Here is a 24,057-nt window from a genome sequence, read left to right as displayed (position 1 = left end):
CTGGTCTTGGTCACTTGTGCATGCCAGGCATCAAGATCCTGTTCACATCAAACTGCTATGATGTGGATGTTGCTTGACATTATACCCATGATGTAGTTATTCTCAGCAGAGAGGTGGAAAGAGGTTATCCCCTTTTTTTGGGGGATTAGGTATACTTTATCAAGGCCTGGCTGTCTACAGGGGCTGTCTGGGCTGCACACCCTTTACCCTTATATGGCCTATTTATGTCTCTTCTGAAGTGAAACAGAATCATTTCTTTGATGGCTCATGAAATTGCATGGATGAGATGGGATGTACCGGTATGTGTCTGTAACCAGGCCCAAAGAAATGACACCTGGCTGCATCCACACATTGCGCTATCACTACCTTACAGTAATAATTCACAACCAGATTTTTTTCTGTGGACAAGCCAACCCAGTTACTAATTATTGCTATAGAGCAATATCCAATGATGTGTGGATGCAGCCTTGGTGAATAGTGACTCATTGTGCAGATAAGCCACAGGACATATGGTTTTCTAGTCACACTGCTTCAAAAAAGCATTCTACGCAACATCGATACTACAACGGTGGCAGTAGCTGAGCAACACATTGACCTCTTGTTACAAACGACATGATAACGTGGCTTAGCTGCTATATGGCTGAACTCTCAAAAAATCTCCATGTAGTACCCATTTTGTGTAAGGCGGACTCGGGCTAAGGTGAGAATTGCATCGAGACCTGCAAACACCAACTATCTCCCTGGGTAAGCAGATGATAAAAGTGGACCCCTATGTCCTTGACATCATCCTGGGGAGCTTAGCATGACAATAAAATCACTTATTGCTCATAGACTTAGCTGGTAACTTTGATTCCTTAAGCTTTAGTGGAACCTTGTCTGTTACATTCAGAGAAAGTTTAGCAAACTGGCAAAATACACTAACAGCTTGAGCGACAAATAAGCTTTTTCAAGAAGTATTTAGATATCTCCACATTGTCTGAAACACATCCCCCCCTAAGGTTTACTACTGTCTTAGTATGATTGGTGGTATAAAAGCATGCAACGTTTGTGTTTAAATTTGTACCTTTTGTCACTTACGTTAATGTATTAAGGCATTGTGTTTAAAAGAGCCAGCACAACATTTCTCAACGTACATTAGCTTTCTATTATGACCTGCAATATAATGCCAGTCAAGGGCTTCTTTTGCAGCAGAAAGAAACTACAGCATTATTACTATTAGCCAATTTATTTTGAGGACCTTGGGAATGCATATTTCTAAAACATTATGGTCCCGATCTAGCAGGCAGGCTGATTCCATGTGTGAAGAGCAGGAAGACCATGTAGAAGGGGAGGCAGCTAAGGCATAGGAAGAGAACAAGAAACAAGGGGAAACAGATCATCTCGTCTCCGTCTTCTCCCACTTGCATTCCATGCTTTTTCCCTGGACTCACACCAGAACTAGGAGTTGCAGCAGCACAGTGTATACCAGTCAGGGGCCTTAGAACTGCCAAAGGGCAAAATACATACAATATAACTGAATGGCAAGAGAAGGAGTGGGTAGAGAGGATGAAGAGCCATATACTAATCAGACATTTTTTTCTGTGCCACAACAAACAATGTGAAAGTCTAGTATGAGCTAGACTGCAGTTTATGCCTTCTTGAATGTAGGGCCATGGGATGCAGGTACAGCAGAAGTTCAGCACATTTCGGTCCCATCAGTTTCAACTGGAGTGCAATAAAGTTGGGCTCTGAATGAAGTTGATGGGAATAATTTGTATTGTATTTCACCCATAATTGTTTCAAAGGACATGCAAAAAAGTGGAACGGTGAACCGTCCACTCCAAGAGGCACTGGTAATGATCCCAGCAAAAATGACAGTTCAGTGCACCATGCACACACACCAAAAAGGCTGTTCTGCAGTGGGAGAAATGGAGAGAAAAAACTTTTATGCGTCTGTTCTGACAAATCTGTTCATAAAGTACCTTTGCTTTATTTCTATCCACAACTGTACAGAACAGCCACCAAGCTTTATAAGAAATAGCTTGGGTGATCCGGTGCCAGACTAACTGGAGGAAGGAATTCAATGAAGCTTGGCTGGTTTGTATAACTCGAGCCCCTGGATGGAAGATGAAAACTCAGTTTTTGTGCTGGCCTACCTGAATGATCCTTTCCCCCAAACAAATGGAAAAGTTATCCGAAGGTTTTTGCAACAATTCCTTTGGTCCAAAATCTTACTTTTTTTTTTTTTACAAGTTTGAGAAACTTTAAAGAGAAAGTAAGGCTACAGACAGCACATTTACACCACTCTCACGCCCCCCCTTCAAAATCTCAACCCAGTGATTCAAAGCTTGCCAACAATTCTTTAGTTTTGTAGCACTCAGATGGCCATCATGCATTACTGCCATTACCGTTGCTTAACCACCACTGCTTCCTCCAGCTTGGGAGACTCCAGAAACTCAACTGGAGGTGTTATATTAGCTTTTGTCGGCTGGAAATAGTTGTGCCACTGGTGGGCTTCAATCAGCAGTTAAGTCACTGGTGATGATTCCTGGTGAAAACAGACCTGGATCGTACATGAAGCATGGGCTCTGAGCATTCTTGTGCTCTGTCTTCAGCCCATTAGTAGCACTATACTGGGTAGTTTCAGGAGGGCACCTGTGTTGGTCTGCAGCAGAAGAGCTAGATTCAAGTCTAGTAGCACCTTAGATGATGAAGGGAGCTCTGACAGTCAAAAGCTTATACCCTGAAAATGGTGTTGGTCTTTAAGGGGCGCAAATGCCATATTGGCATTGGTGTATGCAAAACAAAACCTACTGGTGTTATGAGAAATTAATCCCTTAGTCTTTAAACTTTGGTGTCAGCAATTGTAATGGCCTGGCCAGTTGGATCACATCCTCTCTCCCAAAGCAATCAATTGCCTCACTGCAGATGTCAAGCTGGAAAATGATGATGACATCTTTAATTGCCATACAGTCCAGCAAACGAAGCTAATAAAACAGCCTGCTAGACTTCTTGGAAGGCACAGAGACATATGACTACTAGGTAAACGGGCCACACAATTGATGACAGATATAACAAGCAGGCCATGCTTGTGAACTTCTCTGGGGCATCAGGATGGCTCTTACTGGAAAACAAAATGGTGAGCTAGATGGTCCATTGATATGACTCACCACGGCAATTATGAGTTCTTATTAAGGACAACAAGGATAAGAACAGTAAAAAAAAATGATAAAAAGCAAGCAAAACCAAATCACAGACTAAAACCAAATCACAGACCACACACACGTCCTCTAACAGTATAATGTACATGTACACTATATTGTTAAGAAATTAAGCATTTATGCATCTTACCAGACATTTTAGAAGACAGCTGGCCCAATGTGCTCATGAACAGCAGGAAATGTCTAGCCCAAGGCTACACAATGAGTCCACAACAAAGAATTACCAAGCATATACAACCATAACCTCTTAACTTTATCTCACTTCACAGATACACAACACACAAAGAGTATTTATTTGTCCCATTTTACAGCCAAGAAACATTTAGGGACCGAGGTAATTAGTTTGTTTAAGGGCAATCAGGGAATTAATAATGACAAATGCAACTCCTCGTGCATCACAATCAGTCTTTAGCACAAACAGAAGTATCTCTTGAACCCCGTATCCATAGCGACCCAGGTTCTTGCACATTCCCATAAATTAGGTGAACCCTAACTACAGACTTAATAACCGGATTTTTAAAATTATGAGTATGAGAGGCTGATTTTTTTCATAGCTCCAAATGTTGTGTGTGCTCAAAGGGTCTAAACATTTTTTTAGTAATAAAAAATTATTACCTTTTTGGCACCAGACTTCACTACACAATTTATTTTTGCCAATGAGTAATCCCCATTTATTTAAAAGGCTTTCAAGTTAATTTCCAGTTAAAACTTGAAAACAATATTAAAACAATAACAAAAACCACAATTTTTTTTAAATCAAGGATGCTAAAAACAGTACCCTTGTATATCAAGCAGGGAAATGTAAAGTAATAAAAATGGCACACTGGTAACATGCACAAACAGAGCAATATCTTTTCACTCTGGAACTAAATAGTCATAGAAGGGCCTTTTCACAAGCCAGATGCTCTGCCTTACCTTCAGCACTCCTAGAGGGTAGATCTAAAAAAAATCCCCATTTTAGAGAGATTATGCCGGTATGGTAAAGGGGAGGTAGAAACCATGGAGCATATTCTCATCCGCTGCCCTTACTATGAAGAGATTCGTGGCAAATTTATCCGGCCCTGGCCTAACAAACTCTCTGATAACTTGTAGGCGGAGAGGCAAGGAAAGCTCCTCTTGGATGAAAATCCAAGGGTTATCATAGATATTGCTAAATTTTGTGCTGCTGCAACCAAAATCAGGCACCAATTGCTGGGATGACATGCCTTATTACCTATGTATACAGTAGCACCCTCTTAGGATTTTATGTATTTTATATTTTTTATATTTGTATTTAGGTATTTTATATTTGGAATTTCTGTTTTTAATATCAATGGGATTTTAGTCAACTGTTGACGATTCTAATTTTTTGTATGTGACTGGCTATATGCAGTATTAATAAATGACTGACTGAGCGAGTATAATCACTGGTCACAATAAATATTTGCTTGTTCATAAGGGGCATGAACCCACTTTGTTCTCATGGTTGACTACTCCCTTCTCCTCCTCTTATACACGGCACATGACTGAGAACATCTTAGTTTCAGAAGTCTTTAGCAAACTAATTTTGATTCACAGATTCTAATACCAGGAAACTGTCAATCACACACTGTGCATGAGGGAGAGAGGGAGTGCATAAGTACAGCAAACAAAAGTTTGCGGCTGTCTGAATTAAGCCACTGAGACATTAAAAGGGGGGGGGAGTCAACTAAATGTATGACCAATACTCAATTAAGCTAAAAGGGCTAGGCATTGGGTGGATCTTTGTGAGTTCTGCAGGTGATGCACCTCAACAGAAAAGGCGTTATCTGTGGCAGGCAGCCAGCTTGGGTTTTGAGGTGGGACAATACAGAGAAGGACCCTTCCAAAATAGCTTATTTGATATGTAAGATGGCAGGCAATCTTTTAAATACCCTGGACTCACCAGAAATGAACAGGTGGCCAGTGAAGGCAGCCTTAGTGATTGTGGGTCCCTGTGCAAAAGTCAAGGACGGGGCCTCAGAAACACTAGGTGGGGTAAGGCAGCTAGCCCCCTTCCAGATCTTCTAGGGCAGATGGGTGGTTGGTGGGGCTTACAAGGGAAGGAGGTTCCTACAGGCCATCCTTTACTGCCACTGGGTGGCTCCTCCTGGAGGGTGGTAGAACAGCAACAGGGAGGCAGGCCCAGGCAGGAGGCAGAGCTTGATGGCCCATGGCTGGTCTTGGAGCTGGGGAGTTATGCAGCCTGAACCCTGCAAAATAAATCACCTACCTGGCATGGCAGAGAGAGCTGAGGGTGAGCCAAGTTACTGCTGCTGTGACTCAAGGTGGGAATGAACAACAGCCCAGTGAGAATGAACAACAGAAGCTGGAGTGGAAGCCAGCTGGGCAAAAGATAGGAAAGGTAGAACTCTCCCAGCCTTCATCCACTGACCTCATCATCTCCCTCCTGGACAAGGCTCAGGGCAGAAACCACCACTCTGCTGGGCAAGAGGAGGCCAGAGGGGGGAGTCTCCCACCTCCATAATGTGATTGCCAACTGGGTCACTGCTACCATGTTTTGAGAGGTGCCTGGTGGCAGTGACGAGCCCCCCCCCCAGCTCCCTTCCGTGTATGCACAGCCAGCCACTCATCTCATCCGACCTATAAGAGCTGCTGTGGTGGTATATCATCAAGCAACAACGTAGGCTGCAGGAATAGCCTGCCAGGGGTGCGGAGCCCAGGGCAGTTGCCTTGGTTGCTCTATGTCCAAGACAGCCCCCGAGTGAAGGTCTTTTAATACTGCAAAGATGTCCTTCCTTCATCCTAATCCAGCCAACAATTATACCAATGCATTTTGCAATAATTAAGTCTTCTCAACAGGGTTCCTGTAGAGGCACACATAAAGTGCACTGCAATAGCCTAGTCAGGATGTGGTGAGAGCATGTCTAGCAATGGCTAGATCCTGCTTACCAAGGAAAGGCTGAAGATGACACACTACATGTCATAAATGAGACTTGAGACTCCATCTGTAAAACCAAACCTACTGATATTCTCAGGATGTGATCCTACTGATGGAAGGGCAGTGAACCCCATGCAGAACAGACTGACTTCACAGCTCACCATTAACTATATTATCACACTACAGCACCTTAGTTTTGTCTGGACTGATATTCAGTTAATTGGTCCTTATCTTGACCATTACGGCCTTCTGACACATATTCAGATCTAATATTGCCTCACCTGACTTGGACGAAAAAGACGGGTAAATCACCAGCATACTGCTGATATTATACCTCAAATCTCCAAACAACGTCTTCCAGCGATTTCATGTAGATGGCAAACCACACAGGGGACATGATGGACCGTAGAAGCCATAGCACCAAGTGCCTTGGCCTGAGCATGCGCCCTTTAGCACCATCTTCTGGAACCAATCTAATAAACAAGATTAGAATCACTACAGCACGGTGCTCTTTATCTCCACCTTGATCCAGCTGGACCACATTTAATTGTATAAGAAGCTGTGGAAAGGTCCAGGAGAATCACAGGGTCGTATTCCATTGACAACCAGTAAGGTGTAGTGGTTAAAAGTGTCAAACTACTATCTGGGAGGCCCAGGTTTGAATCTCCACCTGTGCCACTGACGCTCACTGGGTGACTTTGGGCCGGTCACACACTCTCAGCCTAACCTACCTCACAGGGTGGTTGTGAAGATAAAATGGAGTAGAGAAGAGTGATGTAAACAGCTTTGGGTTCTCCACTAGGGAGAAAGGCAGGGTAGACATGAATAACATAAAAAAATAACATAAAAATAATTCCCCCTTGTCTCTGTCCTAGTTAGGGTGAGACTAAGGCAGAATCTGTTCCAAAACCAGCCTGGAAATTGGATTAAAATGGGGCTAGATAACCAGTCTCATCCAAAATGGCTTGTACGTTTATTCAAGCAGTTCCATGAGTGCTCTGTGCAAAAGAAGGGAGGGGGACTGGTAGCCTTATTAGAGTAGTATGTCTGTTGCAGGCCTTGGGACTGAGGTAAATGTCCAGTCCTACCCCAGCCCTAAGTATATTTCATGCAGCACCAATGAGAAGATATTAAACAGTGGCTAAAGTATATAGTTATGTCTCCATTTTAAACAAATCAACACTTAATTTGTCAGTTAGTACAAATCAACACTTAAAATGTCAATTAGTACATAAAAGACCACTCACAAAATCACACTTTTAATAACCATGTGTGAATACAATCCCCTGGTTTGGGCTTCAAAGTCACCAACTTGCTCATATATTAATCATATTCTTAAGGTCACATGCAGTGCACATGCTACGCAGAGGCACACCTTTCTAAGCCCACTGGCTTCAATTTAGTGAGCATGGTCAGATCCACAGGGAAAACATTTCCTCTATTTCCTCTATTCCTCACAGAGAAGCCATTGAAATTCATAAACATCAGCACAACTTTAACAGAAAACAAGAGAGTTTAAGAATGAATAAGGCTTGGCTTCCTGTCCTGAAAACATCCAGACTAACAAAGACTACAGTCCACAATAGCCATGCAGATTAGCTTTGGATTCCACATGTTAACAGATCATTTCAGGATACAATGGTTCCATATTAACATACCACACCCTCATTAGCACATTATCTTGATACTTACAGGACAATGATTAGCACATTACCTTTGATACTTTTTGCAGGACAATGACTCAGCTCAAACCCAACCCCTTTCTGACTATATAATACTCTTCCTACACACTTGACACTGAGAGACACTGTCCCTCAGTGTTACTCCTCTGAAGATGCCTACCACAGCTGCTGGCGAAACGTCAGGAAAGAAAATACCAAGACCACGGTCACACAGCCCGGATAACCTACAAGAACTAATTTCCTCTATTTCTTTGAAAGAATGGTTATATCAGAGTCCTCACAATCCTGTGTCATTTATATAATTTGAGTGTTCTCGTAACAATTTAAACAAACAGATATTCTGTTCCTTTTCCAAAGATGCCTTCAGTCTATATCCTGTTAAAAGCCCTGGTGAATAAAATGGCATTGTAGCACCTTTCTGAAGATTTGTAATGATGGTGCTTCTTTCCGCTCCTCGAGGAGCCTGTTCCACAAAGTGGGAGCCATTATGAAAAAGGAATGGGCTCTGGGTGATGTCCACCATCAGTGGGGGAGCATCTGGTAGGTGGCAACCTGAAGACTGTAGGTAGCACACAGGAACATATGGGAGATGGTCCTTTAGATGTAGGAGTCCTAGGCCATGAAGGGCTTTAAAGGTCATAACCAGCACCTTGAACTAGACTCAAACAAACTGGCAGCAAACTATTTCAAGATGGGTGGAATGTTCCCACTGGCCAGTCCACATTCTGAACCAGTTGCATTTTCCAGGTTGTCTTCAAGAGGAGTCCAACATACAGCCCATTACAGTAACCCAAGAGTGAGATCACAAACATGAAATGCAATATTGTTCCAAAGAGCTGTATCATTCAAATGCACACTGATGAGGAGGTGTCTCTGTTTTGGCCATGAGTTGCAAAACCTGCTAATGGATGAGGTGGTGAATGGTAGATATGGTGTTTTCAGAACGGACAAAACCAAGCACAGTTGCAAGACAGATAAACCTACATCATATTTTTGGATCAGCTGCACTTTTTATCTAAGCAGATGTCTGAAGGAAAGCATCTGCTCTAGCTAGGCAGGAACCCAAGAATCCACACAATCAATGAAGAATACAGTATGTGTAAGATTCTGAAATGTCATTAAACGTTGGTACTGGAAGAGAGATGTTTCAATTTTTTTCAATAGCTTGGCAGTAAGTTCACTAAGCTGTTTGCCCCCACTATTCATTTGCACAACAGTCAAAAAGGCAAGCCAAGCACAGCAAGTCACTAAAGGGAAGCCTGTTCACACATGGTTTGGTCCCTAGCCAAACAGTCTTCTGATGAGTACACTATCTTTTGCCCAGATTCCTAAATATATATATATATAGCTATAAAGAAGTAGTAAAGAAATACCAGAAAGACAGCCCTGCTGACAGGTTGTTCTACTCCTGTCCTTTTTTCTAAAGCTTGCTTTCCCCCCAGAGAAATGAAATCTTTGCATACAGAAGGTCCCAGATTCAGTTCTCAGGATTTCCCGTCAAAAGGATCAGGTAGTAGGTGATGGGAAAGACCTCTGCCTGACACCCTGGAAAACCACTGACAGTCAGATACTTACTTGATAGGCCAACCGCCTAACTCAGCATAAGGCATCTTGATGTATTTATGTGTACTAACCTTTAAGGGGGTCAATGAAAAAAAAGTTTCAGAGATTTACAGAATGATATAATCCATGAATTACATCCACTGATTGAGAATGGCTTGTGCCTATTGCACCTGTGTATCACAATGATATACTAATGGCATTTTGCCTATCATGGCAACACCACTAGTAATGTACAAGAACCATGACAATACCACTAGAGAACCAGCAATGGAAAATGGATATTTACATATCAAGCTGAGTTTTGCTCTGCCCCCATATCTAGAGAACTAGGAAAGAGAAGTGGGTACTGAACCTGGGAACTTTAGTGAGAACTATAGTAATGAGACACTTTGCCTCAACAAACAACCAGGGAGACTAAAAGAAAGAAAAAGAAATGAAGGGCAGGGAAGACGAATTTACATTGCAGAACTATTACAAGTACCTTGGCTTTAGGTTTCTACATATACATAGCCACCAGAAACCACAACTCCACTGCTGAAAGACCGGACAAAATTAGCTTCCTTTCCTTTCATCCAGTAAAAGCTCTTTGATACATCAATCTTGGGCAGTGACTAGTTGTTGTTAATCACTTATCACCCAATAGACAAAAGGAGTAAAAACAAATGCTAGAGTTCTTCTTGGATCCCTGTCAGTGAGCAGATATGTGATTAGGTCATGAGAATATATATCAGAATGAACTGGCCAACATGGTGAAATATAACGCCTCCTGAGATTAGCATACAAAGGACGCTCCAAAAGAATACATGCAATTGTGTTGATCTTACCTAAGGAACAGGGGCGGATTTCATTCTAAATAAGATAAACATATGAACCTTCCCCTCATAGCTACCGATGAGTGGGCATTTAGTCTGGCCAGGATGAATGCTCTTAAAAGTCTTTGGGATGTCAATAGGTATAGGAGAAAAGAGATTTTGGAGGGGGAATATCAAAAAATTGGGATGAATAGGTGCAGTGTGCTCTAAAAGCAGAGCTTTGGTGATCAATTAATCTTACACAATTTCTCACCAAAGCAAATGCAACATGAAGGCCCAGGTCTTGGATAGTGACCAGGTTAGCATCGAGAGCCAGGAGTTTCTCAAAGACTGTCTTAAACCATATTGATCAACAAGAGTCCTCTTTCAGGAGTGCCAGATTGTTCATCAAATCAGATTTGAGCAGTAAGGACTATCTAAATGGTTGTAACCAAGGCCTTGATTTAAGGGAAGGCTGGCCCAGTTCTGAATGAAGAGCCACAACAGCTACACAACAAACAATGTTTAATTTCTGCAAAAAGAATAGAAGCAGATGGTCAATATTTTCATTAACCAAAACAATCCTTATGGCTATTCCACAGACAATAACTGGGTCAACTTTTAAGTTAAAACGTGAACAGCAACTGAAACATAGTTCCCTCCACTGTTTCGGGAAAAAATTAATATACTGCCAGCACAGGTGTTTGCTTTTTTCCTTATCGGTGACTGATGTGGTCCCCATTTTAGATTAGATTAAAAAAAAGAATACCCAGATATGAAAATCCCTTCACTTGTTGGATTTCTTCACCATTCAGAGCCCATCTGAATGCTGTAGGATTTCTTTTTTTATGAAAAGACAACTACTTTGGGTTTCTGGTAGTTTTCAGGCCTTTCTTAATGCAATATTCACAGAAAATTTTTAAAGATCTCTGCAGACCCTTGTCCGAGAGAGCGAAACAGTATCATCAGCTTAAAGCAAAACTGGAATGTTGTAACTGGCCAAACAGGGTGGATGACTGAGCTCATTAAAGAAGGCTGAATGATCATCCATATATAGGTTGAACAAAAATGGGGCCAAAAGGCAGCCCTGCTTAACCCCTTTATCGAGGTTAAATGGCTAAGTCAGCTCGCCGCCATAACTGCAGCGGACTTGAGTTGTAAGGTCTGCGTGAAGTTGCTGCATGAATCACAGCAGCCTTTTATCAATCACGGTGTGTCACAGCTTTTCCCAAAGTCTTGTCCTAGGGATGGTGTCAATAGCCCCTTTCTGATCAATAAATCCTACGCAAAGGGAGCAATTTGGGAAATGAGTGTATTTTTCTATCAGGTGGTATAAAACTAGACAATGGTCCAAAGTTAGGGTTGCCAGGTCCCTCTTCGCCACCGGTGGGAGGTTTCTGGGGCAGAGCCTGAGGAGGGCGAGGTTTGGGGAGGGGAGGTGCTTCAGTGCCATAGAGTCCAATTGCCAAAGCGGCCATTTTCTCCAAGTGAACTGATCTCTATCGGCTGGAGATCAGCTGTAATAGCAGGAGATCTCCAGCTAGTATCCAGGTGCCCCCTCCTTGGACTTTTTTGGACTTTTCCTTTGGATTTGCCTTAGTTTGAATTTCTTCTTACCTACGTTTGGAACTTGCACCGATACTGTGGAGCAATCCTATGAGACCTATATTTTGAAGGGATTCTTTTGGAAACTGTGTGATGGAACATACCCTGAGACTATTTTTCTATTGAAAGTTGAAGTAACACATTTATTAGTTATTGTATAATTTCAGTATCTTACTGGAGATTTTGGATTGTAATCTTTATAGCATATATGGTGATTAATATATGCTCATGTCTACATGATAGTATTTGGTGTTTTTGTTTAACTCTGAAGTCTTGTCATAATTAACAATTGAGCTTGGTGCTGCTTGGTTCTCTCAACTTACGTTATTCAGCATACGTTGTTACTGTTTAGTACCTGGAGGTTGGCAACCCTATCCAAAGTTCAACTCTAAAATTACACCTGATGGTCCCTTTGTAAGGCCTCTGGCCCCCAAGAATTCAGGCACATGGTTTGATTATGAGTACAGGCCTATTGAAAGAGAACTGCAGTGAAAAATTAAGGAGCTAATGACCAATAATACCTTACTTGTTCTGAGGGAATTCTTGGCTCCTAAGAGATACTACAGGGACCTAATGAAGCCTAAGAAGAAAGAGAACCTATGTAGGAACTGGAGATGCTTAACTTTGGCCATAAAAACCAACAACTCAGCATTTTGGGCAATTATCATTATGGGCACTAGAACAAATGGTAGTATTCCCTTTTGTATTCAATCAGCAGTCTAGGAGTCATACTTTAAAAGCCTGATTGCTATTCCTAGGGAACTTTCTACTCCTGAGATATTTGAACCAGTTGGCCCCCTTCGACTGGCCTGAGGTGATCCCTTCTCAAGTTGATCCATCGCCTCCACTCAGGGAAGGCCCCTGGAGCAGACCTTATCCCAAATGAATTACTCAAATTAAATCCATCTTGATGGGCAGAGATCCTCACTCTGCTGCTTTCATAAATAAATACGTCTGGGGTCATCCCAAAATTTTGGAGGCACACAATAAAAATTTTTTTTGGGGAGGCACACAATAAAAAAAATTAGCTTCACTGCATTGGAATCCTCACTGGAAGCAGTACAAAAGAACATAAGAGTAGCTGTGCTGGACCAATAGTCCATTTAATTCAGAATCCTGTTTCATGCAGTGGCCAGTCAGGGGCCCTTTAGGAGGCATACGCATAAGGCACTGATGCCAAAGCTTCCTTCTGTTGTTGCCTCTCAGAACTAGTATTCAGAGAGCTATTGCCTCTGAATATGGAGTCTCCATTTAGTCATCATGGCTACTTGTTGTTGGGTTGTGGCTCTAGAAATAAAGAGAAGTCTCTGGTTGGGCAAAACAAAGATGGTTTTGCTTCCTCCTCCCTCAGGGCATTCCAGGTAGAGGTCTAGAGAAGCATCCAGGGTTTTCCACCTCCAGAGATTCTGTGGGAGTGAAAGACCATTTCCCCAAAGCAGAGCAGATGAGAATGGACTTTGAGATGAGATTAGTAGTTTCACCTTGTCCTGAAACATAGCAGCCTACCACTAAAACACCATTCCCAGACTGCTGAAATCTGTGGTGAGGTTGCAAGGAAGAATTATGAATGGGGGTATACATCTCATGACATGCAGTGCTCAATCCTATTTTCGCACATACTTCCATTCCAGGATGCTATAAAAATGCCAGTTGCTCACAGATCTCGTAGGCGGGAACTAATTAGGATCACAGGAAACACGTTTCCTCCAATTTTAATTAACACCCCCATCCCAGATTCTTTTAAAGTGGTCAGAGGCTTTAAAAGCTTATAGCATCCTGGAATAATAAAATTATTTTTTCTACCATTTCCTAGCCATGGGGGTATGAAAAAGTACCTAGGATTGGCCTTCATGAACAGGACTGAGACGTAGCCTTTCACGTTCTAATTCAATTATCATACAGTTCTAAGCTTGCAACCCCTCCAAAAAAACAAAAACAAAACACTTATGTAGTGAATTGGTATTGTTCTTATTATTTATATTTATTTATTTTTCAAATTTATAGCCCACCCTCATTCCCAGCCAGGCAGGTATCAACCTCTAAAATACATAAAACCATAAAACAACAATAAACATTGTTATTAGATGTGGTAAGGGGCGGGGAAGGAAAGGTCGAAACAGAATCAGAGGAAATAAAACAGAGAAGGATTTTTCATGGGTTTCAATCAGTATTACTCTTTAAGGTTCTGAATACTATGCATCTGTTAATGCAACCTCAAATCATACCTGGGTTTTGGTTTGTTTCTATCTCGTTTGTTTCCTACACCCTCCTCAATTGTTCAAAAGACAATCCAGCTCCCCCGCCCCTCCAGCATTTACAGATTAGGATTTATTTTTTGTGCTTCGATTTCAACGTGCAAATTTTCATGTTTATTGTTTTATAGCCCAGCGCTCCAATTTATCAAGGTCATTTCGCCCTATCCTCTATAGCACTGTATAACTTGAAATCCGATGACCATCTTTGCCATTCTTTCTTTCAGTTCATTAACGGAGACATGTCCTGAATGACGCACAATGAAGATGAGCAAGAGCGGCTTCAAATGCAGATAAAGCTAAAGAGGTTTCAATGAAAACTGCTTGGAAGAGTGTTCTATGCAAGCAGCAGTGAACAGCACCAACTAAAGCCCAATTTATGGTAAGTCCCATTCTTGCAGCCAGCTTACAATGTACACCCCATGACTGGATCTCTCTCCCCCCCACCCGCCCCACAAGAAGCAGTAACTTTGGCAGGAACAGCCCAGGGCTATTGAGTTGGGGGTGGGGGAAAGAAGGTTTTGATTATATACATGGTGCAGGGGGGAAAGAGTTAACCACTGTTTTTCCATTTTCATGGCTCCGATCCCTCTCCTTTCCTCCACAGCTGCTCTTAAAGATTAATCTGTGCATGGGGGAAGCTGATTGTGGATGCCCACCACAATGTTTTATTTGAGTCTGAGACTTAACATTTAGCTTAATTATGTCCACAGTGCAAATTACAGACATGAGATATCAGGCTATTGCATTAGCTTGCTGACATTGCTGGGATCCAGTCACATTGACACAAACCGTTACTCAGTTACAGTTCTTCAAAATGTAAACATGGACTTAAAGAATGGTTCAACTTGCTCCATTAACCTAAGGTGACTTAGGACTATTGTTTCTGTAACTGCAGCCTCCCCTTCCCCCATGCTACACGGAAATTATTTCTAAAACAGGAGAGTTTCTTAACCAGTCTCTGGTAGCCTACAAGCGGTGGGGCTGCTATTCGACAATGAACCAAATCAGAAGTCTCACTGGGTATGCACAAGCCCTTGAAGCAGCTCTCTAGATCCCAACTGTAGGTTATAAAAATAAAGCCAGATTAATAATTCTCAATTCCATATAAATGGCTTTGGATTTTAAAATTCTTTCCTGTGAGCAGTCCTGATGGTTATCGAGAGCTGAGTATTGCAAGTCTAGGCCACTAGACAGAACTAACAGGGTAAATTACGTGATTGGGTCTACAAAGGAGGCACCTTAATTGACAGCCATTTAGTTGCCCATACAAAATTCGCCCCATGGTACAGTCTTATAAAAAAAGACCATCTTAGAGCTCCTTATCTGGCTGATATAACAGCTCACAGGGCAGCATTTACCTTGCTGCGATTTCAAACCATGCCCAAGGAGCTTCTTGTTGGTCGCTTTTCAAAAAAACCACTAATTCATCATATTTGCATATGAGGCATCTCAGTGTAAGATCTGTTCCATTATGTCCTGGTTTGTGCTCTATATATTGAACCTAGGAACAAGTTCCTGGCCAATACATTAACTACTCTACACTCTATCTGATGCTGATAAATTGATTTTTTTGATATCAGATGTGGATTCTTTTGTCTCCCGAAAAATGAAAGTATATTCAGTTATGCAATTTCCCACCTACACCTTTAGTGCACACACTGGCTTACCATCTCTGTGAGAATTAGCCCTCCATCACAGCCCATATGGGAACTGATTTTTTGTGTAACAATCCTACGCAAGCAGTGCGGGTACAACAGAATGCAGTGGGCACCCCCTGTGGAATACTCATCTAGTGGACAGCCGCCATGTGCAAGCTGCTTCAGCTGAGTGGCATTTTATCACAGGAGCAAAGCTCCCACACAGCTGGGACTGAAGGAAAAACCTTTCTTCCAGATGTGTGCATGTGCTAGAGGTCACATCCCCCCAAAAAAGCAGCGGGCATATCTCTGGCTGCACAAGTCCAAGAAAGGCTTTGTTTCTACCTATTGAGATAATATGCACTGTATGTACACACCTAATCCAAACTTGCTCCTTCCTGTTAGGTATTTCATTTTCTAATGTCAACTTCCATAACAAAAAATGTATATGGCCACGGGGGTGAGGACAATGAGCATAGCAATCATCATCTACAAATGACAAGGAAATGCCCTGGTGTATCTAAGTTACACGCTGTTCCTTAAAAAAATGTTGTGTTTAATTCTGCAGTGGAACAGTTAAGCACTAAAAAAATTACGCACACTTCTCTTCGACTCTCTTCCTGAGAAAACTTTCAGATGTTGAAAATCAATTCCTTTTGTCTCCTCCTTATTCATCTGCTACACATTAAGTTGAAACTCTGGGCATCCAGCGATTCCACAACAGCCTTTCATCTCTGGAGATGTCTGGGACCAATTAAAATCGTACTCTTCCTTAAATAATGGATATGAATTGCGGCATGCCTCTGATTTATCTGCCTGTGATTTTTGCTAGTTCTTTCATGATGGGGCAAGGATCTCATTTGAATGTTTTAACCCAAGTCATTCAAATGTTATCAGCTCCCTGAATACATTAAGCAAAGCCTTCCCAAGAACAAGGGGATGGACATCCTTCACAGCACACAAATATTTCCGATGAATAAACACTCCAGACCTCTCCTCACAAACAACCGCAGATATTAATTAAAGCTATGCTCTCGGAAAGACTTTATGATGTGCAAATGGCCTTTGACAACAACAACAAAAAATAGGCTATCTTAAAAAGAAAGACCATGAACAAAATCTCTCATTAGTGTTAAACTGAAAGGAATTATACTTAGCATCTGCTTATTGGGGCAGGTTTAATCAAGACTTCCCTTTCCGCATGGATTTTAACATTTCTTTTTTCTCTGAAAGACACAAGAATTCATTTTATCCAAAACACTTCAGGACTGGCAACAGAATGTATTGCTCTCTCACTCCTGATTTCCTGTAATATAGGGTACCATATGTCCTGCACCATAAAAATCCAAAGCTTTCCCTGACATGCTGTAGTCTGAATTGAGGTTTACAAGCTTCATATCTAATTTAGCCTTTGTTGGTCTCCAATTCTACTCCCCACTCCCCCGGCCAGATGCTGTTTCTCCCATCATTCCATTTACACATAATCCTGAAATAATAAATTCTAATTAAGGAAACATTCTCACAACTCTGCTAATACTTCCCCCTTCTTCAGAAAACCCCGAGGCCTATGCTATCATATGTACAGGGACTCTTCCCTCTTCTGGAAGAACAATGCACTTGCTTCCAATACATAATTATTTCTATAATGCCAGAAGCTATTTTCATCAGCTGAAAAACTATTCTGAAAAATCACATTTTGACTGCTTCTATTTCTTTTAAAAGTGGCATGCTATATACATTTTCAGTTTAAAATGTACAGAAACTATGCCTCAACACACATGTGTATTTAAAGAGAGACTTCATAATGTCAACGTTACAGGGAAATGTCATCACACAGTGACATTGCCTTTCATTATTTTTATGGTTACTTATATTGTGGGTATTCATAATGTGTCCACTCTCTTCCTGAAAAACCGGGTAAAGGCATGGAAATTCAACAAAGAAAACCAGCACTGGGTTTCCTGTGACAGTATTTCATCATCTTGGCATGTGTGCATGGATATATTTATGGGAAAGAAATAACTTGGGTCACATGAGTTCAACCTATACTTCATTAAAACCAAAGAGGTTTACTTCCAAATAAATGTGTTACATATCCAAATACATGTCTTACATATCCAAATGCATACTGCCACTTAAAACATCCTCCACTCACTCGACCAGTCAAGGTGTGTGGCTTGCCCAAATTCAGATATTTGCCCTATCTTTCTTCCAGGATATGGGAGTAATATAAGCTGCATTGAGATGGCACGACAAACTCTTTTATAAATCACCATTAGATTATGTTCCAGGTTAATGTAATATACGAATGTGATGCAGAAATCCCAGTTTGTTCAGTAGTACTGTTCCTGTTAGCTTCCTCCAGATGCAGAAGAATGCACCGACAAACAGCACACCATGCTGTTTCAGTTACAGTCAGCAATCAATGGCACTTTCTAAGGACGTGGGGGAGGGGGATGGAGCACCTCAGGCATTTTGAGTTTCAAAAAACCTCTCTGTGGTAGGCCTGCGCATGTGCAGGACACCATATATGACTGCACAGGTACCAGAACGATTAAAAGCTAGCTGGATCTAGCCTTGTTGTTTTTAACATTAGGAGTTAGCTCATAGTAGATCACAGACCATCTAAAAAATATTAGCCGAGCTTGAACAGACCTCTGCTTGAGGCCTGAAGGTTTGAGGGCTGGAAACTTGGGAACACTGGACTACATGGACTAATGGCCTGACAATATCTGTCAGCTCCTGCATTCATAGTGCTTTCAACGGTTTAAGACATTTTCACAGTTCATTTTGAAAACAATGGCTTGCCGACACAAATAAAAATACCTATGAGAAGAGGTCACATTTTGCAAGGGAAACTTGAAACACAGATGGTTTCTACTGAGGGTTAAACAAAAAACTTGAAGTAGGTTTATAATGTGCTTTATAATATTCAACTTAATGTGTTTAAACAGTGTGGAAAAAATGTCTCACCTCACTAGAATCCTCTTGCTGGTTGATCACAGCTAGTGCATCTTCTGCAGCCTGCCGCTTGGCTTCAGCTACTGTGCGCTCCATTTTAGCTCTCTCCGTAGTGATCATGTCATGGGCTTTCCGTTCTGCCTCCGACACTGCCTTCTGCAATTCAGTCATCGCTTGGCGTTTGACTTCATTGACTGCTTCCTCTGAAAATAAGACAAGAAAATTTCATTGGCTCAACAGGACCATTGAAAGGACTGGATCCAAAGGCAATAGTATGAAACAGAATTCTGAAGGTTCTTGCATAGTGTACTATGAATGTGACCCCAATCCTGCTCTCATTTATCAGTTGGGCTGGCATCCATAATATTTGAGATAACAAATTGTGTCTGTGTTAAGCGCCGTCAAGTCACTTCCGACTCATGATGAACCTATGAATCAGAGATTATAATGCTCCTGTATAGATCTACGGTGTGGGCTCATTCAGAATACTGTGTACATTTCTGGTCACCGTATCTCAAAAAGGACATCACGAAGCAGGAAAAAGTACAGAAGAAGGCAATCAAGATGATTAGAGGGTTGAAACACCTTCCCTATGAGGAAAGGCTGAAGAGTCTGAGACTTCAATTCAGAAAAGAGACAACTAACCGTGCATTCCTGAGATGCCGGCATGTGGAGACAGCGGGGAAGAGGCACAGCATTGCCTCCTCCTAAGCCGTTTCCAGCACGCTGCCAGGACGAAAAAAGCCTTTAAAAGGCTTTTTTCATTTTCAATGGGACTAAAAGCCCCATTGAAAACAGCGAGGCTGAGCCTACTAAAAAGCAGGTGCAGTAATGCCGTCCTGGCCACTGGTGTCCGGGGCCAAAAGTCCAGGGCCACTGGTGTCCTGGCTCCCCCCGTCCCACCCCAGGCATGCCCCTCACACACTGGCGCTGCAAGTCTCTGCCATGGTCTGTGCCACGGGGAGACTTCAGCAACGGAGGGGCGAGGCGCGGCTCCACAGCGCTTAGGTGCTGACGGAACTGCCCCCGCCTCCTCCTAAGAGGACTTCCCCCCCCTCAGGAATGCACGGTTGGGGGGCATGATAAAGGTTTATAAAATTATGCACATGGTGGAGAGAGTTGACAAGGAGAACGTTTTCTCCCTCTCCCAAAATACTGATGGGCAGTAGATTCAGGACAGATAAAAGGAAATACTTCTTTACACAGAGAGTGATTGAAGTGTGGAATTCTCTGCCAGTGGATATAGTGATGGGCACAGGCATAGATAGCTTTACAAGGGGATTATATAAATTCATGGAGACTAGGTCTATCAGTGGCTACTAGCCATAGTGATTAAAGGGAATCTCCATGTTTAGGCAGTAAACCTCTGAATCTCAGTGCCAGGAGGCAACATCAGGGGATCGCCTCTATCCATGAGATAGGAGGCTGGACTAACTGGACGACTGGTCTGATCCAGCAGGGCTCTTCTTAAACACATACTCTTGAATGTTTGAATTCTGAAAAATAGATTTGGACAGTTAGATTCAACACATCTGTCGTCACAAGGTGACCGAAAAAGTAAGCTTCATTACTTGTAGTGGAGGTAACCTCCTTCAAAATTCCTTTCTCCTAGAAGGGATAACCTTGCACATTATCTTTATTTTTTTAGATTCCACAAACTGGATATCAGAGGTTTTTCAATCATACCACGAAACATTCCCTCGCTTGTTTGTTTTCTGCAACATTCAACCTGATGGACAGTCTGCAGATAGTAGTGCCTCCCAAAATTTTGTCCCTCGTGGATAGGGTTGCCAAGTGCCCGGTGGTGGCAGGTAAAATCCTGCCAATCCACCGGGCTGCCCATCGACCAGCTGAGGGCCAGCGGGCAGTGCGCGCGTCACTTTTGGGTTTACCCAGAAGTGATGCGGACGCTCTGGCAACCTCGGCTAAAACGGCTGAGATTGCTAGAGCGTCCGTGTCAATTTCGGGTAAACCAGGAAGTGACGTGGGCACATCGTGCAAGGTGCGTGTGTGCGCATTGCGCACCGTGGCCCCGCAAAGCTCCCGCTGGTGGAGCTACGGGGCCTGGCAAGCCTACTGATGGACTCCCTCAGACAGCACATGGGCAAAGTGAAGGCTTTCAGGTTAGGGTACAATTATCAGAAATCATTCCCTGCCTTTCCCTGGTGGAAGTGCCTTCTGCAAGTAGGAAAAAAAATGGATCCAAACCAATATGTTTAGCAGTTGTAATGATCACCACATGCGAATCTTAGCCACTTCATAGAGAGATTTCCTTGTCTCTGACTAATGTCAAGGAACAGGAACTTCACTTATGAAGATCTAATTAATGCAGATCGCAATGTCAAACATTGAATCTGGATGTGAGTGTGTGTGGGGGAGGTACGACTCAAATATCATATCACTTATCACAGCTTTTTGACATTTGATTACTATAAGTTCCCTTGTACATCTTGTTAATGTGAACTTTTGCTACTGTAGAACATGCATATTAAATACACATTGATTTTTTAAAGAAGGATTTGTAAAGAATTGTCCTCTACTACTCAAATAGTTTTCAGGTTATACTAAATGACAGAAATGCAATTTTCTAGATAAACATATGTGGAAACACATGTCTGAACCACTGCCTTAGAATAAAAGTGAGGATGGTTATAATTTGTTAGAGAGAAATTAATGTTACACATTATGCTTTTTCACACTGGAAAACATGACGTCATAAATGAGCCAGCCTTTTTTTTTTTTTAATGCAAGAGGAGTGCAAAGATTTCACTTGTTCAACTGACAACTAAAACAAGTGATTTCATTTTTTTAACTGCTCTAATTAACAAGGAAACTATCCTCCCCCAATTTAGTGTATCTAATTTTCATCTTTATTCAAAGCAAAATGACAATGATTAATTGAAAATTTAATAAGCAGTAATTATTAACTTGGCAAACCTAGTACCAATTAACACTCTATTAAAACTAATTATGACACGTTTCATTCAAGTGTTTGCACCTAATTGTTTCACCCACTTAAGAAGCACCTTAATTAAATGTTCTGTTTAATTAAAAACATAAGATTCCTAATAAAAATGTTTTACTGTAGAATAAAAATATTAGAGTTACAAATGTTCTGAGGTTACAGTGGGATATGTAGTATTCCATGGGACTATAAATCTATTTCCCTTTAACAAGGGACACCAAATCTTCTAACCCATGAAATTACCACACTTAAATTAAACATATAGGCTAGACTCCCAAGGGCTACTTTAGGCATGCTCAAAGACTTCCTTAGTAGTACTGCTGTCTCTCCCCCTGCCCCATAAAATGTGAAGTACTTATGTCATATCACAACAGCTTTTGAAAGTCCTAGTTTCACAACCAGTTTCACCTATGTGGGTCGGGGGAGAGGCGAGAGAGACTTTTCCAGAAATACAAGTCCAAAGCCCCCTTGCATACTTGGTAATAGTTGTGTGGTTGTTTGGATTGGGGCCAGAATCTTGCCATTTGACGCCCCCTATTATAGAAAAGCACCGTCTAAAATCCAAGATCCACCCCAGTTTCGAATATCCCATTATCAAAACCCAAGTCTAACTGAGGTACACCAACTACTTCCATGTCATGGAATATTTATAAATATGCTAAGGCAAATGTGATTGTCAAAAAGTCACCTGCTATCCAAGGTATGTTTTGTTTAAAAATCTGAAGAGGAAATAATCATATTTTACTGAAACAATGTTTTTTTGGGAGAAAGAGATGCATGTTCTAATTTTTATGAGAGTTTAAAAAAAACGTGCCCTCCCATTACCCTCTCATAAATGTTTCTGGGAGGGGGAAATCAGACCATTCAGCTATGCAAGTGTGGGACTAATTTACTTTGAATATTCAAGGTGAATTACAATTCTATCTAAGTGGCAACAGGACAATAATTTTTGCTTACGATCAAAGCTGCAGCTTGACTAATTGTATATGCAAATAAAGCAATTTATATTTAAATTATGCATTCCTATTCTAGTCCCACCGGCACACACAGATCAGCAAAGAGAATTGGTAGGACATTTGCAAGGTGCTTGAATATTTATTACCAACTGCAAACATTTCCTGATCCCTCGAAAAGATATACACGGAGACAGACAAGCCCACAGATGCAGTTTTATTATTTATAAAAAGTCACAGCTTAAATACAGGACTTTTGTATCTTATGAATTGCCTTCCAATAAACATATTTTTTGTTATCTACACTCTGAAAGTCTCTGTTACGAAATCGACAATATGAACAGGGAAAAAATTGAGAATCGCTAACCATTAGTGCTCACCCTCAGAATCTTCTGATTTTATCCACATGTGGACAGGGAAGCAGATTCCCAAGTCTTTAGTGTTTTATTTATGGAAAAAAAATGTTAGTTCTACTTTGAAAATCCTAGCACCATTCTATTGTCCACAGACCAAGAATAGAATCAGCACCTTATAACATAATTTTCTTGTATATGCACAAACACATTTGTGTGCATATCAAAGCATGCACATGCACTAAATGCTTCCAAAGCGTCAATCAAAGCTTTAAAAAACTCAGACTGCTAAAACTAAAAGATTTTTTTCCATGACAAAGTGAATATATTTTGATTTCTGTAGTATGGCAAACTAGGGGTCGCCATAAGTCGCCTGTGACTTGAAGGCACTTTACACACACACACACACACACACACAGTTATGGTTATCAATATGTACACCAGCTAACACAGCAGTGTAAACATTATCTAAAATTTCAGTCTCAAAGCAGCATTACTATTTCTATGACATCTGTATTCACTATTGAAAAAGAACAGCCGATCTAGTTGTCCAGGTTCAAGTATACCAGCATAAAGTGTGAGTAGTTGTGTGCAGCAAAAGATTCCTTTTGTGTGGAGCATACAGGACTGGGAAGTTTATCACCTCTGTGCTAGCATAGGCTTAGTACTGAACAGACTTCTGCTTCTTTTAGGATCATTCCATGTAAGAGATATAAACTTAGGCAGCTCAAGAGCGGGAAAACAGGAAGGGTTGCATCAGTGCTTGGCTCTCGTGGTCCTTTCTTACATGCCCAGGGAAATACCTATCATCACTTTGGGGTCAGGAAGCAATTTTCCTCCTGGCCAGTTTTGCCCGGGATCCTGGAGGGTTTTTTTTTTTTTTGACATCTTCTGGGCATGGAGTAGGGGATCACTGGGGGTATGGAGGGGAGGAAGTTGTGAATTTCCTCCTTCAGGCAGGGCGTTGGGTTAGATGACCCTGGAGGTCCCTTCCAACTCTATGATTCTATGATTCCTGGAACTGAAAGTGTAACCAAGTCCTGCTAGAGGTTCAATACAAAAGTGGGGTGGTGGAGGTGGATGATTTTTTTTTTGTCCTCTTGAAGTTGTAGCTGCAGAGCAGAAGTAGGGAAAGCTTGTCAATTTCATTTTTATTAAACTATAAAAAGTAGGGTTCACAGCCTCATTCCCAC

General features: G+C 41.6%; 1 protein-coding gene across 4 annotated transcripts in view; it reads right to left on the bottom strand.

Annotated features, from left to right (window-relative positions):
• Nucleotides 1-24,057, bottom strand: part of RUNX1T1 (RUNX1 partner transcriptional co-repressor 1) — a 156,645-nt gene that overhangs the window by 6,153 nt on the left and 126,435 nt on the right. For all 4 annotated transcript variants that reach the window (XM_056854101.1, XM_056854100.1, XM_056854102.1 and 1 more), the window contains one exon: nucleotides 18,606-18,796. In XM_056854101.1, the coding sequence (XP_056710079.1) occupies nucleotides 18,606-18,796 (191 nt within the window). The remainder of the gene's footprint in view (nucleotides 1-18,605; nucleotides 18,797-24,057) is intronic.

Source organism: Euleptes europaea, chromosome 8, assembly GCF_029931775.1.
Source record: "Euleptes europaea isolate rEulEur1 chromosome 8, rEulEur1.hap1, whole genome shotgun sequence".
In the NCBI taxonomy this organism is placed as follows: domain Eukaryota; kingdom Metazoa; phylum Chordata; class Lepidosauria; order Squamata; family Sphaerodactylidae; genus Euleptes; species Euleptes europaea.
Note: the sequence above shows the minus strand (reverse complement) of the source record. Positions and strands in the feature narration are given on the sequence as shown.